Source organism: Anopheles nili, chromosome 3, assembly GCF_943737925.1.
Source record: "Anopheles nili chromosome 3, idAnoNiliSN_F5_01, whole genome shotgun sequence".
Taxonomy (NCBI): Eukaryota; Metazoa; Arthropoda; class Insecta; order Diptera; family Culicidae; genus Anopheles; species Anopheles nili.
The window spans coordinates 66,248,228-66,272,921 of record NC_071292.1 but is presented as its reverse complement, the minus strand read 5'-3'; the positions used below and the strand labels follow the sequence as shown (position 1 = coordinate 66,272,921).

Sequence of the window (24,694 nt, the reverse complement as noted above, 5' to 3'; positions counted from 1 at the left end):
ATGACGAGCACATGAAATTATACCCCCCCTCCTCGAGGCTAAGTGATTCGCACTTTTAATGCGTTGCATTTCGTTGCGAATCTTGCCTCGGAATGGTTCGGCAAAAAGCCAAGATGATGAAAAATGACGGAAAATGTGCCATGAGAAAGCCGATACCGTGCGGTATTCGAGGTAGAGGTAATGATTTACTCACCCTAATTCACGGAAGATGATCGTCAACCACCGACGAAGGAGTTCAGTTTCATTGTCGGAATGGATCGTTTTCTTTTTGTAAAGAAAGCTCATTAAACGGAGCAAAATTAGCCTATCGACCAAACGGTGGAATCGAGTTTCAGTTCATCATCGCTCGAAATAGCGGAAATGATCGCGATAATAACTTGTATTTCCCTCCCACGATTTGCGGTTGCGTGATAAAATGTGCTTACGTTTCGATCCGGAAGACGACCTCGAACGACACAAACAAGCCATCCGTTGACTGTGCATAGCTCAAAACGATGGAAAAACAAATTCACATCAAATGCAAAAATAATAACTATCCGAAGGATCGCGGCAAACCCCTTTCCGGGAGTGTGCCGTGCTTTTCCAAATAGCGATCCTCCGAGGGATGCGTTTGTTTTTCACGATCACCTGTCGCTGGCGGCGGTGTTGACATGTGGCTAAAAATAAACCTCCTCCTTGCGAGCGTCGTCGACTACAACCCTCGATATGTTCCGCGCGATATTACGCGACAAACGAGCCGCTCATCGACGTCAGCAAAATTCGGGATAAGATCACGGAAATTATTACCGATGTGCCGTTTCGATCGTGTAAGCGGCGCAGAACCACACAGAAATGTGCGTGAGTTTTTAGAAGATCGTGTTTAGGACAGCCGAAACGTCACCGTCGAAGATCCATTTTCCAAGAGATTTAAAAACATCCTGAAACTCCTGAAGTCCCTTTTTCTCCATTTTCTTCATCTCGTTGAAAGAGTTGTGGTCAGTTAGTACATATTTCGGTTGGGTCGCATGTACCAGTTGTGTTTTGCTCGTTTCCTAGCTTCTTCTTGTCGCATTTTCCCTCTGTATGGGGAGAATTTTCCAAACATACAAATCCTGTTCCCGACTTCTCGCCGGAAAGGGCGCCAAAGGCGCGTACATATATATATAAATAAATAAAAGGCAGCTCGCACACACGCGATCCTGCGGATCGCGTAACGGCTTACAAATCCATCACGAACACAGCCTCGCCCTCCCCGAAAATGGCCCCCAGCCCTACTCAAAACCACCCACCGACCGCTTGAAATGCGAAGCGGACGGGAAAAGCGCGACGAAATCGAAAAACAAACCGCCAACCTTTAACCGAGCTATTTTCGGGGGCGACAGTAGATTTTGGCGGGCTTAAATATACAAATTAATTTAACGTATTTAATTCCCTGCAATTTTTGCCTCTCAAAAACCGTCGTTGGGAAGGGTGGGTGTTATGAGAGGCCGTAGGAGGGAGCTGCTTCGAAGGAATTGCCCTCCGCAGTGTGTAGCGTGGTTTGGGTGCTTTTTTTTGTCAACTCTCCGTTTGGTGAGGACTGCAAACATGCGATCTTTTAACGTGGAAGAATCGAACGGATGACAAGGAGAGTTTTCCAAATTTCCCTCACTTTAGAGCAAGAAAAAAAACTGGAGTCTTTGTCAAGCATGTCTTTTTTTCCATCGGTTCCATACAGTGATGGAGGAAACATTTGCACACCGCTATCGCTTGCCCACAGATATGGTGGAAACATTCGCCAATCGCGCGATAAAATGCCCTTCGACGTTTTTGCCCACGATGCAACATTTTTCAAAAACCACGCTCATAATTCACCGGTGCAGCAGAGCCATGCAAGTGCGGCCAACGTGAACGGAATCGAGTGTCGTCTGCTCTCTCTCTCTCTCTCTCACTCTCTCTGTCTGTCTCTTGGGTGTCACATTTCTTTGCCTTCACTCTCGCCTATCTGTGTCGGCTTCAGCAGGCCGATCCGATCGACAAACCAAGGCCCGCCCGGCTTCCTTCCGTGTGTGTGGTTTATTATTTTATTTTATCGTCGCATATTTTATCGCGCGACGTGTGAACGAATCGAGCCGGGATTGAGGATGCGCCCGCCCGGCCAGGAATGCGTGTGCAAAATGGGGCCTTTTTCTGTTATGCGTTTCTGGCACAATGGCAGCCTTTTGCACCGTGGCTCACGAGCACTCGTATTACCGTTTGCGGCAAAGACGGCGCGACGGCGTCAGCATCAAATGGAACGACAATGCCGCCTTCGTTTTCGTCTTGCGTGCTCCGATGCGTTTATCTAGCCGGCTGAACGGTGGAAACAGCAGTACAGCGCACACACACAGGCACAATAAATGTTTGCCACTAAAGAGCAAAAGCGACGGAGTTAAGTAAAGAAGCAAACGTGAACAAATCGCATCACGTCTCACACGTGATCGTCGAGGCGGTTTGTACGCATGGGAAACTCAAGTGTGTTTGGTGAATTGTCTCGATTTTTGACTGAAGGGGTTGTTTTTTTTTCGTTCGATCGATGCTCCAAAGGACTGATGCTTCTTTCCCGTTCGCGTGCCCACTTCTTGAGGAGGTTAAGCCGTTACTCTGTACTTTAGAAACCTGGTAGCCTTCCAGAAGCTCATTTTGAAGAATCATTTTGCGCATCCCCTTTTTTCAACGGTTCCGGGATTTGACGCGCGTCGGTCGGTAAAGCGTTTACAAAATCATTTTAAATCGCATCCCACCATGAGGTACGATCGATCGCACGCACCTTCGGCTAATTTGTAAACACGCAAACCACCCGCGCGAATCTCAACGCGCAACGCGTCTGATGGCGCAACATTCGAACACCTTCGATTTAAAGAGTGGGAGAGAGAAGCCCCACCACGCCACCTAAACCGATCACCAAGGCGTCCCACACCACCACACCACGACACCACGTGACGTCAAAGACAACCCTCACCACCGGATGCTGTTCACCGATCGCTGTGTGGGCTCGTGACTCATCGTAGCAACCCAATTTTAGGGCTCTCTTTTTTTTGTTTTTGAGTTGTCAAAATTCAAACCTCCTCTTATGCCCGTTCCGATGGCTAAAAATGGCCGCCAAAGCGTTGTCCAAAGGAACAGGATGGGAGAAAGAAAGGCAAAGAACCCCCTAGGCAGCCCAGTCTAACGTCTTCAACAATTTCCACGGTAGACGTGTCGCGACCCCCGCGAGACGCAATCGCGCAATGAGTAACCGTTGGCAACCCGCTGCTAGTGCGCCGCCTGCTATGCCACGGCGTTTTTCCTTTGCGACCAACCGAATTTTCAGGCAAATTGCGCACTCACCGCGACACAGGGTGATCCCGCAAACGGCACGAGATGCGCTGTCTGGGTCGCCGAACGAAACACACGGGCGGTCACGTTCGCGTCTCGAGGCGTCTCTGTTTTATGGGGGTTGTTTGGGGGTTGAAATTTGGCAGCGATCGAACCCGAACACTGTCCTCTACCGTCGCACACGCGAATGGGGGTGAATCATCTGATGCCGTGATGCGCAAGACGTCCGGTGGCATGAAAATAAATCAAACCGTCCAACGAAGGCACCCGATGGTGCGCGAGCGAAAGAGATCGAGAATGATGGCTTCTGACCGCAGCATCCCGTCCGTAGGATTGCGATCACGGGACTGGAAATTGTGCAGACCCACCGTGTGAGCCCGTGTGATTAACGTTCCCCCTTTTTCGACCTCTGGTGCTTGTTGGTCTCCGTTTGGAGTTGGTTGTCGGTTTTTGCGCGCGCGCGCGCGTGTGGTGCGATTTGCGTCCGGTAGCGCGCCAGGCATTAATCGCGAGGGCGTACGTAACCGAGCTGGTTTGGCAACCGACAACCCTTCGGGGCGGGGGCGACTCTCTAAATTTAAACACACACACCCCCACGCCACAAACGCAAACCCCTTAGCCGTAGCGGCCAGGTAGGTAGGTTTCAGTCCGTTCTAACCTATTTTTCCATCAGCGACAGCGCGGCCACGAACGCTGTTTGGGGCCCGGTGGAAAGTGTGTGTGTGTGGGGAGGGCAGCGAGAGACAACAAAAAAAAAGACAGAAAAATGGAGAACGCTCCCTCCAGATGGGCCACATGTTTGGGATGGTGTTGTTGCGCATATGTTGGGCGCAGAACGCGACCGGAAGTTTGCGCGATACCGAACCCACGGAGGCCGTCGGCGAGCGAGTTGAAGTTTTACACCAGCGGGTGGCCTTTTTTTTTTCTTCGGGCGAATGGATGAATTTTGGGTTTTAAAACACACACCGAAGCGGCGTTAAGCAGTCATTAAAAGGGGTAAGATTTCGTGTGTAGGACTGTACAGGGTCCAGTGGTCGTCAACCTGGGGCGTCAAAGTGGCCGTTAAAGTCATGTTTCACAGCCAAAATGAATGGTGAAAAACCGCGCGCTCCTTCACCGGGTTCCTTGAATCCTAGCCGAGTCCTTGCAGAGCGCGATTTGAAAAAAAAACAACAAAAAACACTTAAACAGTGATATGATTCGGAGATGATGTTGCGTGTCCTTACGCTTTTATGCTTTATTTATTTATCATGCACAACATTCAGCTATTACAGTACTTTTTACTGTTGCTTATGATTGCTTTTTAATTATTAAACTATCCTAGTTCGGGGTCATTTTTAGTTGACGTTATAATCTTCGAAGTTCAGACATTTAGCGAAACATATATGGGATGTTTTTTTGTCCGAATCAAAGCCTACTCCGATGATCGCTATATCATAGGGCAGATCATGGATGGCTTCATTCGCAAAAACCCAGTACACAGAGAGATACACTCCAACGCGAAACCTTCCTTGATCAGCAGCTTGAGCGCGTTTTAACCTCAAAAACTAGCTCAAATCCGTCCACAAACACCTCGCCGACTTACAGATCACCCATCGCCTCGCATCGCCGCCCCACAAAAACCACTCGGTCAACTAACGAACACATGTTCTGCGTAGCGCCTACATCCATCTCCCGCAGGACGACGTAGCGCCTTGGCCATCCGCGCGATGGTATTTTGGGGCGTTCGCGGGCAACCCGCGCAATATCGAGTGCCAACCAGGAAGACGCGAAATGGCGCCGCACGGATTGTGTACACGCTGTCAGATTTATGGTGGCTTTCACGGCGCGTTTCAAGAGCAATTTCAATTAAATTTAACTTTCATCCGGACGGGCCCCGGGGCGGAACCGGCGCCGTCGCAACCGTGCGTGTGTGTGTGTGTGGTTTATGGTTTGTTGAGGTGGCATTTTCCCGTGTTTTTTAACTGCTCATTACGACCATTCAGTGTCCGGCCGGTGAGACCGCCGAGCTTGGTCCATTGGCCGCCTCGCGGGCGGGTTTTTTATTTGATTGCACTTTTTGTTTTGCGCTTTTGGGTTCGCGCTACTGAGATGGGTGGGAGGCTCACCGAAAATCGACCGGTGGTGGTTGTTTAACGTTGCTTGGCAGCGGAATCCGGTGCCACTTGAAATATGATCGACCATCTCAATCAAAGCTGCCCGCCGGCAGGACTCCTGGTGTAGGCCTGTGTGCGGCATGATGAAGAGAGGTTTACAGAAGGGTGGGGATTTTGAGAAATAAACTCCCGATCGGTCCCACCCCCACGGGATTCGCCCGCGGTTCTATTATGTCAACCGAGGCGGCGCTGAGTGGAGACGCGCGCGCGCGCGAACTCGCGCACGGCCCCGGAAGATTTATCGACACCCGGCGCGAGAAGGGCCGAAAGGGTGGAAAAACATGGTGGAAAACGCAGGGGAAATGTTGCTGCCGTATCCGACAACGCTTGCGGTTGAAAAATGACCGCTATTTCAAGGATTGATAAGTGGCCACCTCTCCACCAACGCTCGCGCTTCGGTGAGACGATTTTCCCATTTTCATCGTGGGGCGAATCGGAATCCTGCCGATCCTGCCCGGGAGATCAACCAACCAAGCTGGGGAGGCTCCCCTTAGGCTTGCCCGGTTTAATGGGCGAAGAGCAAGAGAAGAAGCGCTCACGCAAAGCCAAGGCTGTGAACGCAAGCACGAGTTCACGCCGACCGACGCGATGGGGTGGTTCTGTTTTATTTTCCTCCCCGTGCGTGTTCTCTCTCTCTCTCTCTCTCTCTCTCTCGCTCGCTCGCTGGCTGTGTAGCGTTTGTTTTCGAAAAGTTAGATTTCTATTTCTGACACGACGGCCGACATCCACCCCGTTTCCGCTGGGCCAAAACCCACCCACCCGGGATCCCGGCACCATTAGTCAACTCGTCTGTCTCGTCGAGGCGCGCGCAATATTGCGCGTCTTCGCGCAAAGCGGTCTCGCTGCTTGCGTCTGCGGGTGTGTGGAATCGGGCAAGCTAATGTTGCGGCGGCCGTTTGGCGGCGTTGGTGCTTTTTTTTCTCCCTTTTCCCCCATCTCGTGCTTTTTTTTTCTTCTTCCTACACTTTTGCTCCTTCTCTGTGGCTCTATTCCGGGAAGCGTCACGCGGCAGGACACGGACTGGGGTGGCCGCTTTTTCCCGTCGAGGTGTGCGTCGGATTCGATTTGGCAAATGGCCCATCTTCGGGTGTCCCGCGGGCGTCCCACGGGCGCGACGTAGTCGGCTACAAATTGGAGGACAGTTTAATGTGCCTCTTTCTGTTGCTGTTGCTTGCGCGTGTTTAATTGGGTTGGGTTGGGCTGTATTTGGTGTAGTAATTTGCTTTAAATGTGCAACGAATGGCGCCAGCAAGCGTGTTGAGGTGTTTCTAAACGAGTTAGGAGCCTTTTTTTCACCTCCACTTTGCAAGAGCCCGTCGCTTTTTTAGTGGCTTTATGAAGATAGTCCTTTTAAATTACCGCAAAAAAAATGATGTGGAAAATCGACGGCTACTCGATCTTCCACCCACCCGTTTCAACCCTTACCAGAGGCGTCTAGTGGCGGTTTGGTAAAAGAAAAAAAAAACCCTCATCACATATGCTCGATCACTCGACTGACCCGCCGAATCCACCGTTTCCGTTTCGTTTGTTCGCGCTGTTGTTGTCACTTTGGTGGGTCTTTGTTTTGCTGAACGCAACTCCACCCCCACCCACCTGGGAGGGTGGTGGGTGGTGGGTGGACAGCAGCACACCTCCACCAGCATCTTCTCGAGCGTGCGGGGCGCATGGCAAATGGCCAAAACGGCGAGTCCGGTCGCGCTTCGCTGGTTGACTTTTATTTTTATTTACGATTTGTCATTCAACTGGCGCTGGTTGGCGCCTTCGACGATGTGTTTTCTTTTGCTGTTGTGTTTCTGTTGCGTGATTTTTCTTTTTATGTTTTTGCACCGTTTATGCGAGAGCGTAACGCGGGAGTTTGATCGGAAGGTTCGCGATCCCCCTGGAGCAAGGACATCGAGGGCAAAGGACGTCGTCGTCGTTGTTACTGTTCAAACAACTCTCCATTGAGCGCACTTTCCAACACAACCACAACGAAACTCACAACCGTCACCGATGACGTCCGGTTCGGTTGCGAATCTTTTTTCGCACGCATCTTCTCCTGCTGGCCTTCGAAGCCAAAAAAAAAACGCCAAAGCGGCCAATCGTCGGGGCGGCCACATAACCGGGTGGCAACCCCTGTTTGTGGTCGTATTTTGCTTCATTTTATTTTATTCTCCACCCCGCCGGTCTCCGTCTCACCCCGTGCGATTCCCAGCGCACCGAATGGGGTGTTTGAATTATTTTTAAACCAAAACCGCGTGCGCGCGCTCCGACTCCGACTGCGTTGCGTTGCGCCAGCGGGCGGTTTTTGGCGCAGAAAAAGACACCCCCTATAGAACCCATCGCTGGTCTGGTTCTCGGGAGGAAAGGGAGGGGGGATGGCCACGGGGGTCGCGCATCCTGTCTGTGTTCACGGTGAATGTGCGCACGCGATCGTACGCCCGTTTGAGACGACGCCACCACGCCAACAAACTACGCCAACCGCTAGAGGGCGCTGCTTCACAAACGCTCGCGATCGCGGCTCCTTCAGAAGCTGCAAGAAACGCACCCTTCGAGCCGACGGTGTGTGTGTTTGTGTGTGTGCGTGTTGGTGCCAAAACAAAACACTTCAGCCGCCTCCTCGAGAAGGGCCTCGAATGGCCCAAACGTGCGTGCGTGCGGCGCGACAGAACGGATGGAGATCATGGACAGTCCAATTATAGACACCGGGACCGCTTAATGATCTTCCCTGAAGCCGGCATCGGGCGCGTCTGGCGAAGTGGATGCTGGCGCTGCTGGTAAAGTTTATGGTTTGGCACAAATGACGACGGCGGCTTTGGGCGACGCCATCTCGTTACGCCGGAGCGGATTACCTTTTTGCGCGCTGTAACCAACCTACCGGGCTGAAGAATCCTCACCGTCTGAGCGTGTTCACGGGACGGGTGGCCAAAGGTGGGAGTAAAACCCGGGAAGGATTCCCACGACCAGAGCACCAGAATGCACAAAACCGGACCGGTAGATCAGGTAGCCGTGTGGTCGAAAAACGAAGACCCCTTCGCTTCGGTGGCCTTGGGATTGTCGAGACGTCGTTGTTCCTTCCAGAACGGGGCCGAGACAATGGGCCGCTGGGATTCGCTTTCCCGGGGTCTGCTTTTTGGGTTCTCTCGGTCTTCGGGCTTCCAGGAAACCTAATTGAAATCGAAATGAACGCCCCGAGCGGGCGGAATCGGGACGAATAAAACAACGGCACACAAACGGGGGCGTTTGCACAGGCCGTCTCCTCCGGGAAGGACCTGTGCGGTTGATTGTTGGCATTTCCTCTTACCCAACTGCTGCCACCGGCAGGTTAGATTGCGATCAACCCAGCGCCTGTGAAAGAAAGAACCCTCTCGAAAGAAGCTGTGAATGGTGACACCGGACCGCTCATCATCTCCGGCATTGGCGTTTGAAGTGTTCCGGTGTGGTGTGGGACACATTCATTGATAGAGTGCCTTTCTCGTTGGGTCAATGGGAAAGGAATCTTCTCAGAACCACGTCCCGGTTACGCGTTCGTGCGCGCATTAAATCACCATTGATTGGAGGAGTTTGCGACGGATCTCAGGCCCGAGTGCATTCCTTTAAGGGCTGACAGGATGCTGGCTTCTCACCATAATTAATATGGCCTTCAGCGATCGCTCGGGGTCCGTCGCGCAAAGCAAAGCAAAAAAAAAAATAGGCAGAAAAGCGGCAAACATTGCTGCATAAGCGATTAGCTGCGATGCTGCAGCTGAGGCCACATTCTGCCTTTGCCCGCGGAAAACGAGACCGCTGTGAGAAGCTAATGCGGGCCCTGCGCCGGTTGCACGAGAACGAGCTGCTGCTTTTTTTCCTGCGTCGATCGCTCCATGGTGTTTCGTAATAATCCTGCCGCCTGGGTACGATCGAACGATAGCGATGGCATCCAGCGGTGGCATGGTTGGGCTCCAACCCCGGGGCGTCCCTTTTGGGCCACGGGGTGGCATGTCTATGGCAGGGCTCCTTCTGGGTTGGGGGTTGGGGGGAATAGCTTGAACCACACACACACACACACAGGCACAGTCACTGCCGTTTTTATTAGTTTTGCAACAATTATGGTAACACAACGAGCGCTCCAGCTGGTGGAATGGAGCGAAACCTGGGACCGATCTATGCCTCCCTTTCCAGTGGTAGAATAAAACGCAAAAAAAAAGAAGTAACCCGACGCCTTCGGAGCCTGGGGGTTGTCAGTTTTTATTTCTTCTCGCATTTATCCGCTCGATAAACACACACCGGCGTGTTGAGGTTATGAAATGTTGCGGTACCCCACGGTGCAACTACACAACTGCCCGAGCACCAGAACACATGGCATACATGGCGTTGGCGAGGCAGTACGCCACGAGAGGCCGCCCCCGCGCACCGAACTCGTTTATTAATAGTGGAATAATCATCAAAAACTGCCACACACCGCCACCACCACCATAATCAAGGGGGCTTTGCTGCCGTGGGTTTCCGCAGCTGCACCAGAGCCCTTTCGGCAGTTGGTGCTCGAAGTTTGAAAGTGGCGCGGCTTCTTGGCGTGGAGTTGTGTGGGCTCGCGTGACCCGCCAACATTCCCAACTCTTCTGGGACGTTGCTGGCGCGCTACGCAGATGTCCAGCGGCCTACTTCGATGGCTTTCGAGCGCCCGCAAAAGACTCATTTCCACATTTGCTCGTCCCTCGCGTCATCGAAGTAGTCCGCTAGATCTTTGTTTTAGTCCGATCGCGAGCGCGCACGCGTGTGTGTGGGGTGTGGGGGAGGAGGGGGAAGGAGGGTTGAGGGAGACTGTTCCCCCCCCCCTCCCCACCCCTTCACCGCACCTCCCCGTGGTGGCTATTTTTGGAGTTTCGTTGAGAAAATCTAAAACTGAACCAAGGCACTAGGAACACGCTGCGTGCGTCCAACCGACTCGGCTTGGGGTTTTTTGGTTTTTGGCTTGGCTTTTCGGTCTGCCGTTTTGGCTTGCAACCTGGTGTCGCTGGTGTAAACACCGACGTTAGCCCATCCGCTCGACTCTATCGGCGACCATCGGTGTTGTGGTGAGAGTTTTCCTTTGCTGGCTTGTTTTTCCGGACGCCCGTGACGTCGAACACCTCGAAGAAGCTGTGGATGGAAGCCTTTCCGGCTCTGTTCTGTCCAACCCCGTTTAGAAGGAGTTTTTGGGGGTGGATTTCGGTTCGCTCGGAAGCGAATCTCGGAGAGGGGGTGGCTTTAATTTGGCCACCGTCCGTCACCGGGCGTGTGTCGCCTACGCGCGCGGGCCGTCTATTCTCGGTTTTGGTAGGGTGGTGTTTTTTAGGTCTGCCGAGTTTTTGGTTGTTTTGCTTCGGTTTTCCTTTTTGTGAGTCCCACACCGGAAAATCGAAAGGGGTCGCGGTCTAATGGTGGACGTTGCAGCGGGTAGCGTTGAGGTAGGCATTAATTTGGAAGCAAAATTGCGACACCGGCCCACGACAAGCGGCGGCTGGGCGCAAAAAGTCTCGGATGCTGGGTGGGATTAGTTGGTGGAGACCGCGAGAGGTGAAACAAAACACATCCTCGCACGAAACCGCGATCGCTTCAGCCTGCCGTGATCGAGCGGGGTTGTAACGCGCAGCAACAAAAAAAGAGCAAAAAAGGAAACAAGCAAACAAACGAACAAAAAAAAATGGCTACACCACAGTGCATGTGTTTCCAGCGAAAGTACAGCTGCTCGAGCGAGGGAGGCGTACATCTCGAATGTGAAGCTCATTACGAGCGCGGGGATCATCGATACCGTTCGAATCTGATACGGTGGAAGAAAGGAGAAAATTCATCGATCATCATCATCATCACCGCTGACGCGCTGGCATCAAACGTCGGAAATGTACGCGCGCGGAAAATTTGCGTGCACGCGCGCACTTGTGTGTGGGTGGGTGTGGGTGTGTGTGTGTAAACCACCCTTTCAGAGCAGAGGGTGTCAGCGGGAAAAGGCGATCATAATCCAATTAAAAACCCACCGCACGCAACGTCCAACTAAAGAAGGGAAATAAATAAAACCCAACCAAATGTAGCGAAACGAGCATCGCGAGGGGTGGTGTTTGGAAATCGGCATATTAGGAGCTAGTTGCACCGCTCGGGTGGCTTTCCCTCCTGTGGGGGAGGGAGGGGGGGGGGGGGTTGTGTCATAGCCGGTGCCGCAAACAAACGTGCCAATCACAATCAAGGTGCGCCAAAAAAAAAGTGTAATTAATCCGACGTTTTAAGCGCTGGACGATCGTTTGCAAACGCACGTCCTGATCGAGGGCCATTTCGGTGGGGGGTGGAAGGGTGGTCCAGAGAGGGGTGAAAATCCACTCCGACACGCCAATTACCTGCGCGCGGGCTAAGAGGGTTTTAATGTTTTCCTCGTTATCGGATACCCAACCGGAACAGGGAGCGGGCGCCGTTAATTGATTTATAATATACATTTTCATCATCCTTCGGCGGCGCTTTGGCGAAAGAAGAAGAAGACGAAGAAGAAGAAGAAGAAGAAGAAGAAGAAAAGCGGCCCACCCCGACCGATCGCGATCGTTATCGGGGTGGCGATCGGGCGAAAGCCGCCATTTTCCCAACCACAGTTTCCACCGCGGGTGCATGATTGGGTTTGATTGTGCCAAGATCGATCCTCGTTAGGTGGAGTTGGGTGAGAAAACAAGAAGAGCATAAAAAACGAGAAACGAGAGAAGCATAAAAACCACATCTCACGATCGGGAGCAATATAAATATAAATTACCATAAAACATCGCAGGCCGTGCGTGCGCTCGTAAACTACAAGCAAACCGATAAGCCGTGACTAATAAAAAGCGACTACGGTGTTTCATCCCCTATTTGCTGGGCATCGGGTGGGAAGGCAGCACCATTTGCTTTTATCGTTCCCTTGGTGCCCGGCTAATGGGTAATTGATTAGTTAATTTCGTAGAAATCAAGCCTTCAGCTCAGCTCCGGGTTTTAAGGTATCGTGGTGGTTTTTCGCTGATTAGCCTCCAGCCACCTTACGACAGATGCAATCGGTGTAGAAACGGTTTTCCCAGCCCGCAAGAGATGACGAAGAGCCAACATCCGCTGATCCGCAGGCAATTCCGCGACCTGGCTGCCCTGCTTTTTGGTGGCCGGCTTTTTGCTCCCAGCCAGGCCCGCTTTATCGGCACGTCCTCTTCGGTGAGGGTCGCTCTTTTTCTTTATCGTTTGCAGGGCGCCACGGTCACCGTGACGCGCCAGGAGCACGTACTCCGGTGCGATTAGCTGTGGCGCCCATTGTCACCTTTGGGCACGTCGCCGCCGATAAGCGTCACAGGAAAAGGGCCACCGAGATTTTGCAAACCACTCGCTGCACTCGCTGGAAGAGCGGCGCCTTTATCGCACCCTTTCGCTATCGTCGCCCTTGTCCGGCGATGGCGTTTGGCGAATGCGCAATCCCGGTGACTCGTCGTGAGATGACTACGCGCTGGAGAAGGCACGCACGTGGCCCGGTGAGGGCGAAAGCGTGACGTAACGGACGTGGGGTGTGAGGTGAGGGGACACGTTCCCAGGGCGGACGGCGCGTGGAACCACCGTGGATGATGATCTCGTTCGATCACCATCCATCAGAAGTGGTCTGATTAATTGTCTGCGTTGTTTGCTGCCTGCCAAAGGAACTCTCAGCCCACGAGCAAAAGTCACCATCGTCGATCGACACTGCGGCCGATGCCAGCTTGAGGTGGAGATAAAAGTGAGAAAAACACCCACCTCAAGAAGGGGTAGGCGCACGCGCGGTGAATACACACCCACATACGCAACCCGTTCACGCAGCGGAAGTTGCGGAACCCCGTTACCGAAGGACGTTTGCTGAAATAATAACAAATGAAACACGGAAAATAAACAAATTACCCTCATTACCCCGACCACCACCGGGCCACCGATCGAGACGCCGGGGTCGATTCGATTCTAATCCCCAGCAGGGCGCAGGAAGCACCCCTGTGGTGGGGGGGGTGGTGTGGAAAGCACAAATCACCTCACCCCACTTCGCACGCAAGAACCCTGCGAATGGCAGCTTTTTGCGGGTGCGATCGAGGGGTTGTGATTGGGGGATGAAATCGCGACCCCCTAAAGTAAGGGTTGGTAGGGGAGTTGGAGCGAAGGCAGCGAGAAAGGAAAAACAAACGAAAAAGAAAAGTGAATGAACATGGCGTTGATAAAAGCGAGAGAGAGAGAGAGAGAGAGAGACGATGAGAGGAAAACGCTTCGATAAAGCAAGGAAACGAAGAGCAACCAAACACCGGGGAAAACTAACATGGCGGCCGCGGTGTGTTTTCGCAGCAGCATCAGAGTTCGAGCCACAGCGAGCATATAAGCGTTGCGTTGCCTTTGGATTTTCGTTTCGGCAAAACCTCCCCCAGAAGGGGGATGAAGCCGTACGGGCGCGTGTGTGTGTGTGAGTGCACCATTCGGCTGGTGTTGTTGGTCTGCCGCTGCTCGGAACCGTTGGCTAAAAATAAAACCGCCATTTCACGCCATTTCCACCCCATTTCCAATCCACACGGGCGCGGGGTCATACGCAACACACGATCGCTGGGTGGGGTTGGGTGGATGAAACGGTGGGAGGCTTATATATATATATATAAATCGAGTGGAAAGACGATCGCGCGGATGACGTTTTTTTTTAATACCGTTGTCGTCGTCGTCGCCGTCGTCGTGGTTGTTGTTGCCCCACACGCAAACGCCAACGATCGAAGCAGGCCGTTAATCTCGAGATCGTCGAGTGGAGCCGTGTTCCGGCAACTGTTCGGGAAAATCGCACACACACACACACCTACACAAGGATGGACCGATCAAAACCATCAAGCCTCGACGTCATCGATAGGAGCAGACCTCGATCAAGACGTCCTGCGCGAGGCAGCAGCCGCAAAGCGTTCGGTCGCCATGCATGATTGATTTATTTTCCCGCCCACACAAAACACCCCACCGAAGGGGTGGTTGGGTTGTAAACAACGTGTGCGTGAGTGTGTGTGTTTTCGGGTTGGGAGGCAGGAAAACTCAACGCCACGAGTCCGAGTGGCCGAGTGGCGAGGTTTTGCCAAAAAGATCGAGAGTGGACTGTGAACCGGCACGCTGGCGAACTCCTACGGACGTCACTACGATGGGGACAGATTTGTGCTTATTTTCTTTTCCGACCATCCTGCCCCCTCCCGCGACCCTTTCCAGCCCACCCAAGGATCGGGGGTGGCCATCTCGGTGTGGGTGCGCTCGGGACGATAATCCGGTTGAGGGATGCTTTAAATAAATCTCGCACAAAAACGCAGCAAAACGGGTGCGGCTTCGGTTTACGTGCGGTGTGCGTTTGATTGGGCACATTTAAAATTTAACCCCATTAACCCATCGCTGGGAGTTTATGAAGCCGCGGTATTGCCCGCGAACTCCCTTGAACTTCGCGTATATTCCCCCACAGTGTTCGGGCACTCCAGTGCCTCGAGGAGTAGCGTTTCGAAGATCAACTTATCATCCGTCAAAACCGTTGCCTATCGCTTCTCGTTAACGCGTAGTTCCGTGTGATCGATCCGCCCTTCGTTTGCACTTATTTCCATCAATCAACATGAGTCACACACGTGTGCGCAACCTTGGTGTAGAGCGGTGTCGAGTTTCCATGGAAACGATCCAGCCCTGTCGCTGCGGCTGTCTCGAAGGCAATTTTCTCCGCCAACGGCCCTTCGATCGGTGCGAAAATAAAAAGCCACCTGTGCAAACCGGTACCGGGCAGGGTACTTTGCCGCATTCCGATGGCATGAGCTGGCTCGGCGCTCGTTACGGGGCTTCGTTTCGGGAAAAACCCATCCATCACGCCTGTGTTGGTATGACCAGTTCCTTTTAATGCCCCTTCCATCGATGGCGGCTGTGGCTTCCGTAGCTCCGAGAATGTAAGATCCCGAAGCCTACCACAGCCTGCTGTTTACAAACAGTCCGTTGCCAGGGAAACTCGGAGAAATGTTCGTGTTGTCGTAGCCTCCGATGAAATTGCGTGTTCTTGATTTTCTAACGCCATGCTTTTGCGTTTTTCTTCACAGTCACAACACGCGCACGACCACGTGGGAGGACCCACGCATCACCGCCATGCAGGAAAGCCTGTTCCAGCAGCAGTCCAGCGTGGAAACTCTCTTCAACACCGGCTCACAGACGCTGCTCAGTCCGACGATCTCCTCACCGACGCCGACGAACAACGGTGAGTACGCTCGTATCCTTACGCTCGAACGCGTGTGTGTGTGTGCGAGTGGAAGGTCCTGCGTGCAGAGTTCCAGTACGACCGGGGTTTTTCCCGGTCGTCGGAAAAATGCTCGCAACTCAGAAATCACTTTAATCAAACTACCAACCACCTTCTAATGTTTTGGCACAGCTCTTCTTACAATCTTTCTTCACGGCGCTCCTGCCTTATGTTTTGTTTTCTGTATTTAACTAGCGGCACCTCGTTGGTACGAACACTTAATGTACAAAAATCGAATGACAAACGTTTCGCACTGCCCAGTACAAGTGCACCTGTGACTAACCCACGTGTCTCGGACTTCCAGGAGAACACACGAACTAAAACTCCCCGCAGAAAAAAAAACACACACAAATACAACGGGAATAGAAGGGACTCGTTTAGGCAAGGCAACCATACATGGGCACGCTGCCTTAAAGGAAGAGGGAAATTATGAGCTCGAAAGGCGAAATAACAAACACGGAAGTTGGTCAAGCGGGAAAGATAGGCCAGATAGAAGCAGCAGAGCACAGTGAGAGGTCATAATCACTATCTGAGACGAGTGGACGCGTGGCGTTTTTTCTTCTTCTTTTTTCCTTCTCCTTCTTCTTTCCCTTTTCCATTGGTAACATCATTTATTGGCAATCATCATTATGGGGCGTGTGTGAGATTTTCAGGGGGTGGTTGTTCCGGGAGAATCGAGGCAAAAATTTCACAAAACTCCCTCCCCAAATTGCAGCCTACCCATTTCCACTAGGCCTAGGGTCAATGCTGTGTTTTTCTTTCGTTTCTTTTTTTTCCCACCTCACCCCAATGGTCCAAGTTTCCATGACCCAGCGTTTGTCGCTTGAACGGAACGGTGAACATCGACGAACCGGGGGTAGATAAGCGAATGTCTTGTTTTTTTTTTCCTCCCCAATGCCGCTGTTGCTTTCATTCATTCATTTCCCTTCGCGAGCGGGTCCGAACCGGAAGTAGGTCGCCAGCCGCCGTCCACAGAAACCCGTCGCCGTCGGTCATAAAATCGGCCCTATTCGGTGACCATCAACCCAGGCTGGCCAGACTTTCCACATCGGTAAAGGTACTGGGTATGGGACATGCAAAAAAAAGGCCTGCAACGCGACGACAGAGGCTAGACATGGAGGGACGCAATTAACAAACAGAGAACGCACCGGGAAGGCAAAAAACCTAGCAAACGGCGATAAGAAGCATCAAGCTTGGTGGGTAATCTAATAAAGACTGCTGGACTTTGTACGGCACTTCGTTTCGGAGGACGTGGAAGTGACCCGCGAGCAGGAAAAAGGAAACCACGTAAAAAGGTGATGGTCCCAGGTCACGTTCTAACGGCGACAGATCGGAAGTATCCTTCAGCTCAGAAGCAACACTCACGTGTCAGCAGTCTCCTTGGGCCAGGTACTACGGGTTCGGTGTTTGGCAGGAGAGGTCCAAACATCGGGGTCGTAAAATTTATTCATCACCCAGTGCCGTCCCAGTGTGGCGCATTTTTCGGCTTCCGGTCGCCCGGTTGATGGGGTCAATCGCAATTAAGGGATTACGACGGTCCCACAGGTAGACCAAAAAGGGTGCTTTTGACCCACGAGACGCGACTGCTCAGCGACGTAAAATAGGCCAAACTGCGCTGAGAGGGTCTAGCCGGTGGCTGGCTGGATGGAGTTTCCTTCCGTCAGGGTGGGCTACGTTCGCTCTCGCTATCTCTTTCTCACTCCCACGACGACGACGATCCCTGATTTTATGTAACTTAATTTCCATTACCTGTCCCGGGCGTGTGCGTGCTCACCCGCCAATGACTTAATGCGGTGCTGTGCGACTTTCGAACCAAACTCCATCGGCACTCCCTCATCCGGCCGGTGGAGGAAAAGCCCGAGAGAAAAAAAAAGCCTCGATCGGAACACCCGGTGCACCCATGCATGCCACCGTGCCTAATGCACCTTCCTGGGGGTTGACACAAATCAATCTAAGCCGCAGCTCGCGTTCGAAGGGTGAAAAAGTGCACCAGGGTGAGCGAAGGAAAGAGAGAACGAGAGAGAGAGCTAGAGCTAAAAATCAACACCCCTCGTGGCGGTGCATCCTGCAGCCCCCTTTTTGGTTGTGGGTTTTGTAAGTAAATAAGTACGTACGTAAATAAATATACACATCTTCGCGTTCGTATCGCGGCTAGCACCACTCCCAGTTCCCGGATTTCCAGCACCACGATCACGCGATCACCCAGTCCCACGGGGCTAGACCATGAATGGGAATGCAATCGAATGTGTGTGTGTGTGTGTGTGTGTGTGTGTGTGGTTTCATTCATGAAATTTCTCTCCCCCCTCGAGAGTGGTGCGCATGGCTGCTCCATCTTTCTCTTTGTCCCTTGCATGGTGAGGGAAGTCAACCCAAGCACCATAAACGGCTCAGCGGATGGCTCCGATTTCTGCACAACGAATCGCCCGGTGGTGGCTCATGTTTCTTCGTGGAAATTAGCGGGAAATAAGCGACCATCGAAGGAGGCGATTATCCATCAAGTGGGCCATGAGAATGGAGATTAGGTGGCATGAGAACAAAAATTCCAACAGTTGCGTTTCAAAATGACCGTTTTTGTTTAAAATGCATGGAGTATGGTCAAACCGGACACAAGATGGCCTCCAATTTTCCACGAGCTCTCTGGGGGCTGGCCTAATGATGGCTTCTAATCGCTTCGCCACTCGCACACACACACACACACAAGCCAGGCAGGATTAGCGATCGGCGTGCAGTGTCTACTTGCGTGGCGAAGTAAATTCTAGCACCATATGTTTACCATTGAACAATTGTTTATTTATTTTGCCCGTCCGTACGCCTTCCGGTCAGCTTCGTCACCTCTTTTGGGACGAACGAAACCGTGGGGGAGCATGCGATGAGGGTGGGTTTCATTCACTGATTCATTCATGCATTACTATGCCTCCATTACCGCTTGCCGCCATTTCATTCAAAAATCCCATCATACCCGAGGGGGCTGCTTTTAGGCGTTCCAGTCCCTTTTTCCACGCTTCGGACGTTCGTCAGGAAAAAAAGAAGCAACAAATAAAAACGCGTCCCTTACGATAAGGGCGATCGAGAGTAAACAACGTTTATCTCGCTGCCCACCCCCAACCGTCCCCAGCGTCCCGGACCGTCACCGGAAGTGTGTCAGCAATGACGAGTCGGTCCAATTACAGAACCGCCCGGAAAGGCGACGTCCGCTTCGCACAACCGCGAAACCATGAACGGCCCTTTTTCTTGTGCGCGCGCGCGCGTTTTTGCTGACGTCCACGTGAACGGAACGGAACACGCGAACCACCCGGACAGGTTGGAACCCCTGTGGAGGGAGGAAAACTCCGCAAAGGGCTAGATGATGCCAACGAGTTCCGTTATCTATCGCTGGCTTTGGTCTGGTTGGTTGGGGCGAGTGCTTCGCGAATAAGTGAACCCTTTCTATTGCGCCGTTTTTTTTTAAATGCTGTCTCCTTTTTCACTATCAACGGCGCTGTTGCTCCACGTCCCGTCTGGACGCAGGTGCCATAACCTCCTGGGCCGGGCTCTCCCCCACAACCCAGCGAGACAGATAAGAGGGGACAGACACTTTTATAGCTTTCCCCATTCGGTGGACACAACGAGCGAGTGATACGTATTGTAATCATATTTGTCGATTGCTCGATGTCGTGAAGTGGTTTCAGCTTTTAGCACATAATTAGTGCAATTAGCTGAAGATCGATGCTGCTTTTGATGCAAGTCAAACGAAAAGGTCCTCCGCATCGAGCTGTTCGTATGAGAAGAAAACTGCTGTAATTCGATAGGCCTTAAAGCAGCTCATAACGCAACGGCAATCTAAACACAAACGAGATAACGTGCACTCATCAAATGCGGCAAGAAATGAGCATGTTTGCAGGTTTGGAATATAACACCTGGCTTTCAGACAAAGACAGCTTTTTGCATGGCATTGGAGAATTCCATCTCGTGTGCATGGTAGATGTGGAAGGAAAGGAAGCAACTGTTAGGGCGCATTCAAAGAGAAGAGCTAGTTGAAGATCACATGAAAGCAGATAGTGCAAGACAAAGCTAGACCTTGGCTAGGACCAACAACAACCTGAAATCTGCTGACGAACCAAATAGAAAAGAAACCCCTGCCGAACTGTCTCTCTATCTTTCTATTGTTTCTCTCTCCAGTGGTATTTCCAGATGCGATTCAAATGACAAATGACAATCTCGCGCCGTCGAACGCCGCCGCAACGGCATCGATGCTGACCGGCGGCAATGCCGATCTGGGCCCACTGCCGGACGGATGGGAGGAAGGCATCACAGAGAAGGGCGAGCGGTACTATATCAATCACGCCACTCGGTCAACCACCTGGAGGGATCCTCGATTGTGTACGTGTCTCTTACGATTGAATGTTTTTTTGTTTCGGTTAAGTTCACGCTCTATACTCCTTCCCGCCATCGGTGAGAAGTTGATGGTCGCCACACTAGGCTTAGGCACTGTGTAGAAACGACAGATCGGGAACCATCGGGAAAAAGGGCTAGTTAGTAGCACCGCGAGGATGCGATGAGTAGCCGTTAGTCGTGGGTGTGTGGAGCAGCGCGCGATTAGAAATAGCTTCTTAGGTGGTGGAAGTCTCTCGCATGACTAACGAGTGGGCCGAGCGTTTGCAAGATCCTCGCCAGTGCGCCCTCTGTGGGGTGACTGCGGTACTAACACCTACTAACTAACCTGCAGTAGAAGCCCGTTGACCATTATCTAAGGTACTCCGTAGAGGCTATTGGCCATGCGCGCTAAACACTGTAGTATGTCCCTTCCTAACGCTCTAACGGCCATCATCTGCTTAGATAAGATAGGCATTCGTTGTGTGCCGGGGTTTTGAGAGACGTATCTAATTTCGTGTTCATCTACTCTTATTTTCCATCTTTCGGCGACCTGACCTACTGTGGGCAAGCAGCAAACCAAGATTGGGCCGTGCAAGAGCAAACCGTCCGCCTGTACAATCTTCAGCTGGAGCGGGAACGGCTTCGAAAGCGGCAGCAAGAGATCAAGTCACATGTAAGTATACCGAGTGCCGGCGTGGACCAGTGTGTTAGCTAGACGTTTTCGGTACGATTACATCGCATCCCGTGCATTTCTCTGTCCTCTCCAGATGGGAGACGACCCGTTCCTGTCCGGAATTGCCGATCACGCACGCCAGGAGTCCGGTGACAGCGGTCTCAGCGAGTCGTCCATGACGCAATCCATGCCCCACACGCCCGAATTTCTGTCCAGTATAGATGACAGCATGGACGGTCTCAGTAGTAAGTGTTTCTTAAGCTCCAGTTGAATGGAAGAGCATTTTGGGATATTGTTCAGCAAATAAAACGTGTTTATCTCACCTTCTTCTCGATGCAGTGACGGACAACACGATGGATACTATAGCATTTGGGGACAATCTGGAGACGCCCGACGAGTTCATGGTAAGAAAATGTTCTGTAATTCCAGGGTTTTGAGCACTAGAAAGCATGCTCTTGCATTTAGCATTCTACCCGATCAGCGCAAGACACTAGGAATTGATCGTTAAATGTTTAAAAGTTGTACAGCGAGTCCCGATGACTTGAACTAGATAAAGGTCACTAATGTCCTGCCCGTAATGCTTCGTTCTAACTTCATGTACCGTTGCGTGGATGTTTCGGTTGAACCGCACACAAACTGCTTATGATCAACAATATTTTGTTGTTGCTTGTCTTGGACCAAGTTCAAAAGTCCACAACACCGCACGGCAAACATTGTGTCGAACAGGGGGCTCGAAAACACACATGTCATAAAAATAAAACAAACGAATGCCACAACACCACCCAATAATGCTGAGCCGTTGGAAAAGCGGAACATATTTCCAACCGACGGGTTCGTACGACGCAACATTCCGCAAGGTCGTTGCCGACGATTGGGACCGATCATGAGCGATCGGGTGGGTGTGAAAGTTGTCGATTGTGCATATTGAACTGCAAAGCACAGCAGCACACGCGCAAAATAAAATAAAAAGCATTCAAGCAGTACGCGTATTGTTTGGTAAACATTTGCCACTTAAATTCAAACTACGCCGTGTACAGTGTTTGCTTTGTTTCGTTGGAGCTTTTTATTTTTACAATATTGCAACCGTAACCGATGCCTGCATAATGAAGGTTTTCCCTCTCATCTTCACCGTAGCTGGACGATCCGTTGCTGCTGGAGAAGATCGACGCCGTCACCAACCTGAGCCTGATAGATCCCACGAGCAGTAAACCGGATAACACGCTCTACGACATCATCTAACACGCGATGGGCGGTCCGCAGCGTTGCGTCCGGGTTTCCACCGGCACCACCACCACCACCACCACCACTCACTTACACCAATCAGCCACCCTACATCCTACATCCGGCGAGCGAACTGGAGCAGGACTCGACTTAAAAGGGGTTGCAAGGATGCTGCGACCTGGAAGCGCGAATGCGAATCCGTTCGCACAAAATGGTGTTTCCCCAAGCGGAAGGCTCCCTCTAATCCGTTTTACATTGTAGGATCTACTTGAATAGGTTTATTATCACCCCCCCCCCCCCCCACCCCTCCTTTGGCTCCACCACCCACCCAAACCACTCTGCGCTACGACAGTTTGAGTTATGATGATAATTAATGTTACGCGTATAAGAGTTAGTCTTACAGATTAGTTACGAATTATTAATGTATTTTTTTTTTTACTTTTACCCAATTTACATGCAAGTAAAGTGAGATTGAACCGAACGGGCGGGCAACACGCGCGTTCGATCGGTGATCGTAGGTCGCGGCAAAAAGTTAAGCAAACAAAAACAAATTCAAGTGCCTTAACGAGCGTAGGAATCGTGCGACACGCACAGATCGCGGTGTATGATCGAGCGCGTACAAAAAAAAAACGCGGAGTGTGAAGCGCCTGGGAATGTGTATTATAAATGCAGTAATGCGGTTTTGCGCGGGACACGTATACGAGTGCGTGCGTGCGTGCGTGCGCGCGCGCGCGTACGTGTGCGCCAGCGGGCAGATGCAACCATTTGCGCTGGTGTAGCGGGCGGAAAAACATTGTGAAGCTTATTTTTTTTTCTTCTGTTTTTCCTTTCTTCTACTAGAAGGTTATAGTGTAGGCACGGGTTGAATGAAAGCGATGCTCCACCGTGGATGCTGTTCGCGCGTGCGAAAAGGATGTGTGCTAGGGAAACGACGTGCAAGCGAACGTGGCGTGTGCGAAAGGATCAGGGATGAATGAGCGTGTGCGAGATAGGGACCCGAACCCCACCCGAAGGATCTGCGTGGGTCCAGTGGGTGCGTCATAGGGCAGCCAGCATCCTAGCCATAAGTGGTAGCAAATAGAGTGACGAGAAGCTTAAGTGGCGCGATCTGTGGAATGGAGAAAAAAAGAAACGAATCCCTGAGCTCGACACTGAGCGTTGGCATTTTTGCCGCGGTTGCACTGAACGTGCCCAATGCGAGGGCGGTTTATGTATGGCATGATGCATTTATTTTAGTTTTGCAGCCATCAACACACGCATCCTCATCCCTCTTTGAGTGGGAGACCTCAAAACCGGCATACGGGACATGTTCGGCCTGTGAACAATTTCAACACGTTCCGATTGATCGTCCCCTTAAAGGGTGCTACTTAAAGCTATCGAGCGAAAAAAGGGAACCACTGAAATTCGTTTCGTGATGAGTGCTCATTTCGAGAAGGTGATCTCGACGATCATCTTCAACGAACGTGAGTTGTAGTACATGTCCCGCGGAGGATGAAAAAATGCCGACAGAGGAATACATTTTATCGTTTTGCTGCTATTAAATACTAGCTGGTAAGGATATTACAAAAATTTGCGTGGAAAGCATATGCAATTGTATCTAGATTCAATTGTCCGACCCTTGTCGGCACATGTTCACATCTGGAACGCATTACAATTCATCCAGTCCAGATGGCGGACGACCGTAACAAAGGCAAGCATATAAAATAATCCTTGATTTAGTGTTGTTTCGCCTGCTGATCATCCGTTGATGAAGGGAAGCGATTGAACGGGAAGAAACGTACACTCCCTCCTGTGAGGTGGCAGAGCAGCAGAAGAATTACTAGGACGTAAGCCAAGACAATCATATCCTTTTACCGATCATCTACACGTCTATCTATTCGGTTTCTGTCGTGAATGGTGCCACAACCGTGGCAGGTTGATGGTTGTTTTCGATGGTTTATAATCCCCTTCACACCGTCTGCGATCCGTTTGATACTGAAATGGTTAACAAACAAGCGCAAAAGCTCCCCGGAACCTCCGTCCGAGGTTTCCCAAGAACTACTATCGGAAGCAGAAGCAGCACGCGCGATGTGAAATGCGGCCATTTTGCGTGCTTCTTTCGCCCCCGACAACACAATCGTTCGTAATGTTAGCCTAAAATATGTTTTATGTATACTATACTTGCTAGACAGTGCCTTGAAAATTTATCAATTTCATATTCATTTCCCTAGATAAGTAATCCGTAGTACTCGATTTTCTTTACATTTTAAAGCGAGTAGCAGCGTATCAGTTACAACTCGGTTACGGTATTCATTTGATTGCTTTTGTTGCCAATCACTTTTTTTTAGATGTAGCATGTAAACTAAACAAATATTCATACATATAATTATGTAGGCACGCAAACTGCGTTGGTTCTGATTTTACTCGATTTTCCCACTTTCTGATTAACACCACAAATCAATAGCGATGGATACTAAAACATACTTGAAGCTACTGCACGAACATTGGTTGCAAGGAGGAGGCAGCAGGAAAACGTACGAAAAATGTGCTCGCTTTTACTGCGTTTGAACAGTGGGGAAGAAACATTTCAACCCTCGCCCTTGTTTCGAGCATTTCCTCGTGAAATTGCTAAGCTTAAGCGCTAGAGAGCGTGAAAGCGTTGACCATTTTTTACTATCATTTGCCTTTTTTTTTTGGATTGCCACTCGTTTTTCTCTGCCGTAAAACCGGGACCTGTGCCTGGGTGTTTTTGCGTGTGTGTGTGTGTGTGTG

General features: G+C 51.3%; 1 protein-coding gene across 1 annotated transcript in view; it reads left to right on the top strand.

The window, feature by feature from the left end:
• LOC128727512 (transcriptional coactivator YAP1) overlaps window positions 1-21,961 on the top strand; it is a 28,002-nt gene extending 6,041 nt beyond the window's left edge. Inside the window, exons 2-7 of the mRNA XM_053821431.1 lie at window positions 15,503-15,657; window positions 19,855-20,055; window positions 20,622-20,722; window positions 20,817-20,967; window positions 21,062-21,126; window positions 21,857-21,961. Of these exons, the coding sequence (XP_053677406.1) occupies window positions 15,503-15,657; window positions 19,855-20,055; window positions 20,622-20,722; window positions 20,817-20,967; window positions 21,062-21,126; window positions 21,857-21,961 (778 nt within the window). The remainder of the gene's footprint in view (window positions 1-15,502; window positions 15,658-19,854; window positions 20,056-20,621; window positions 20,723-20,816; window positions 20,968-21,061; window positions 21,127-21,856) is intronic.
• The last annotated feature ends 2,733 nt before the right edge of the window (window positions 21,962-24,694 follow it).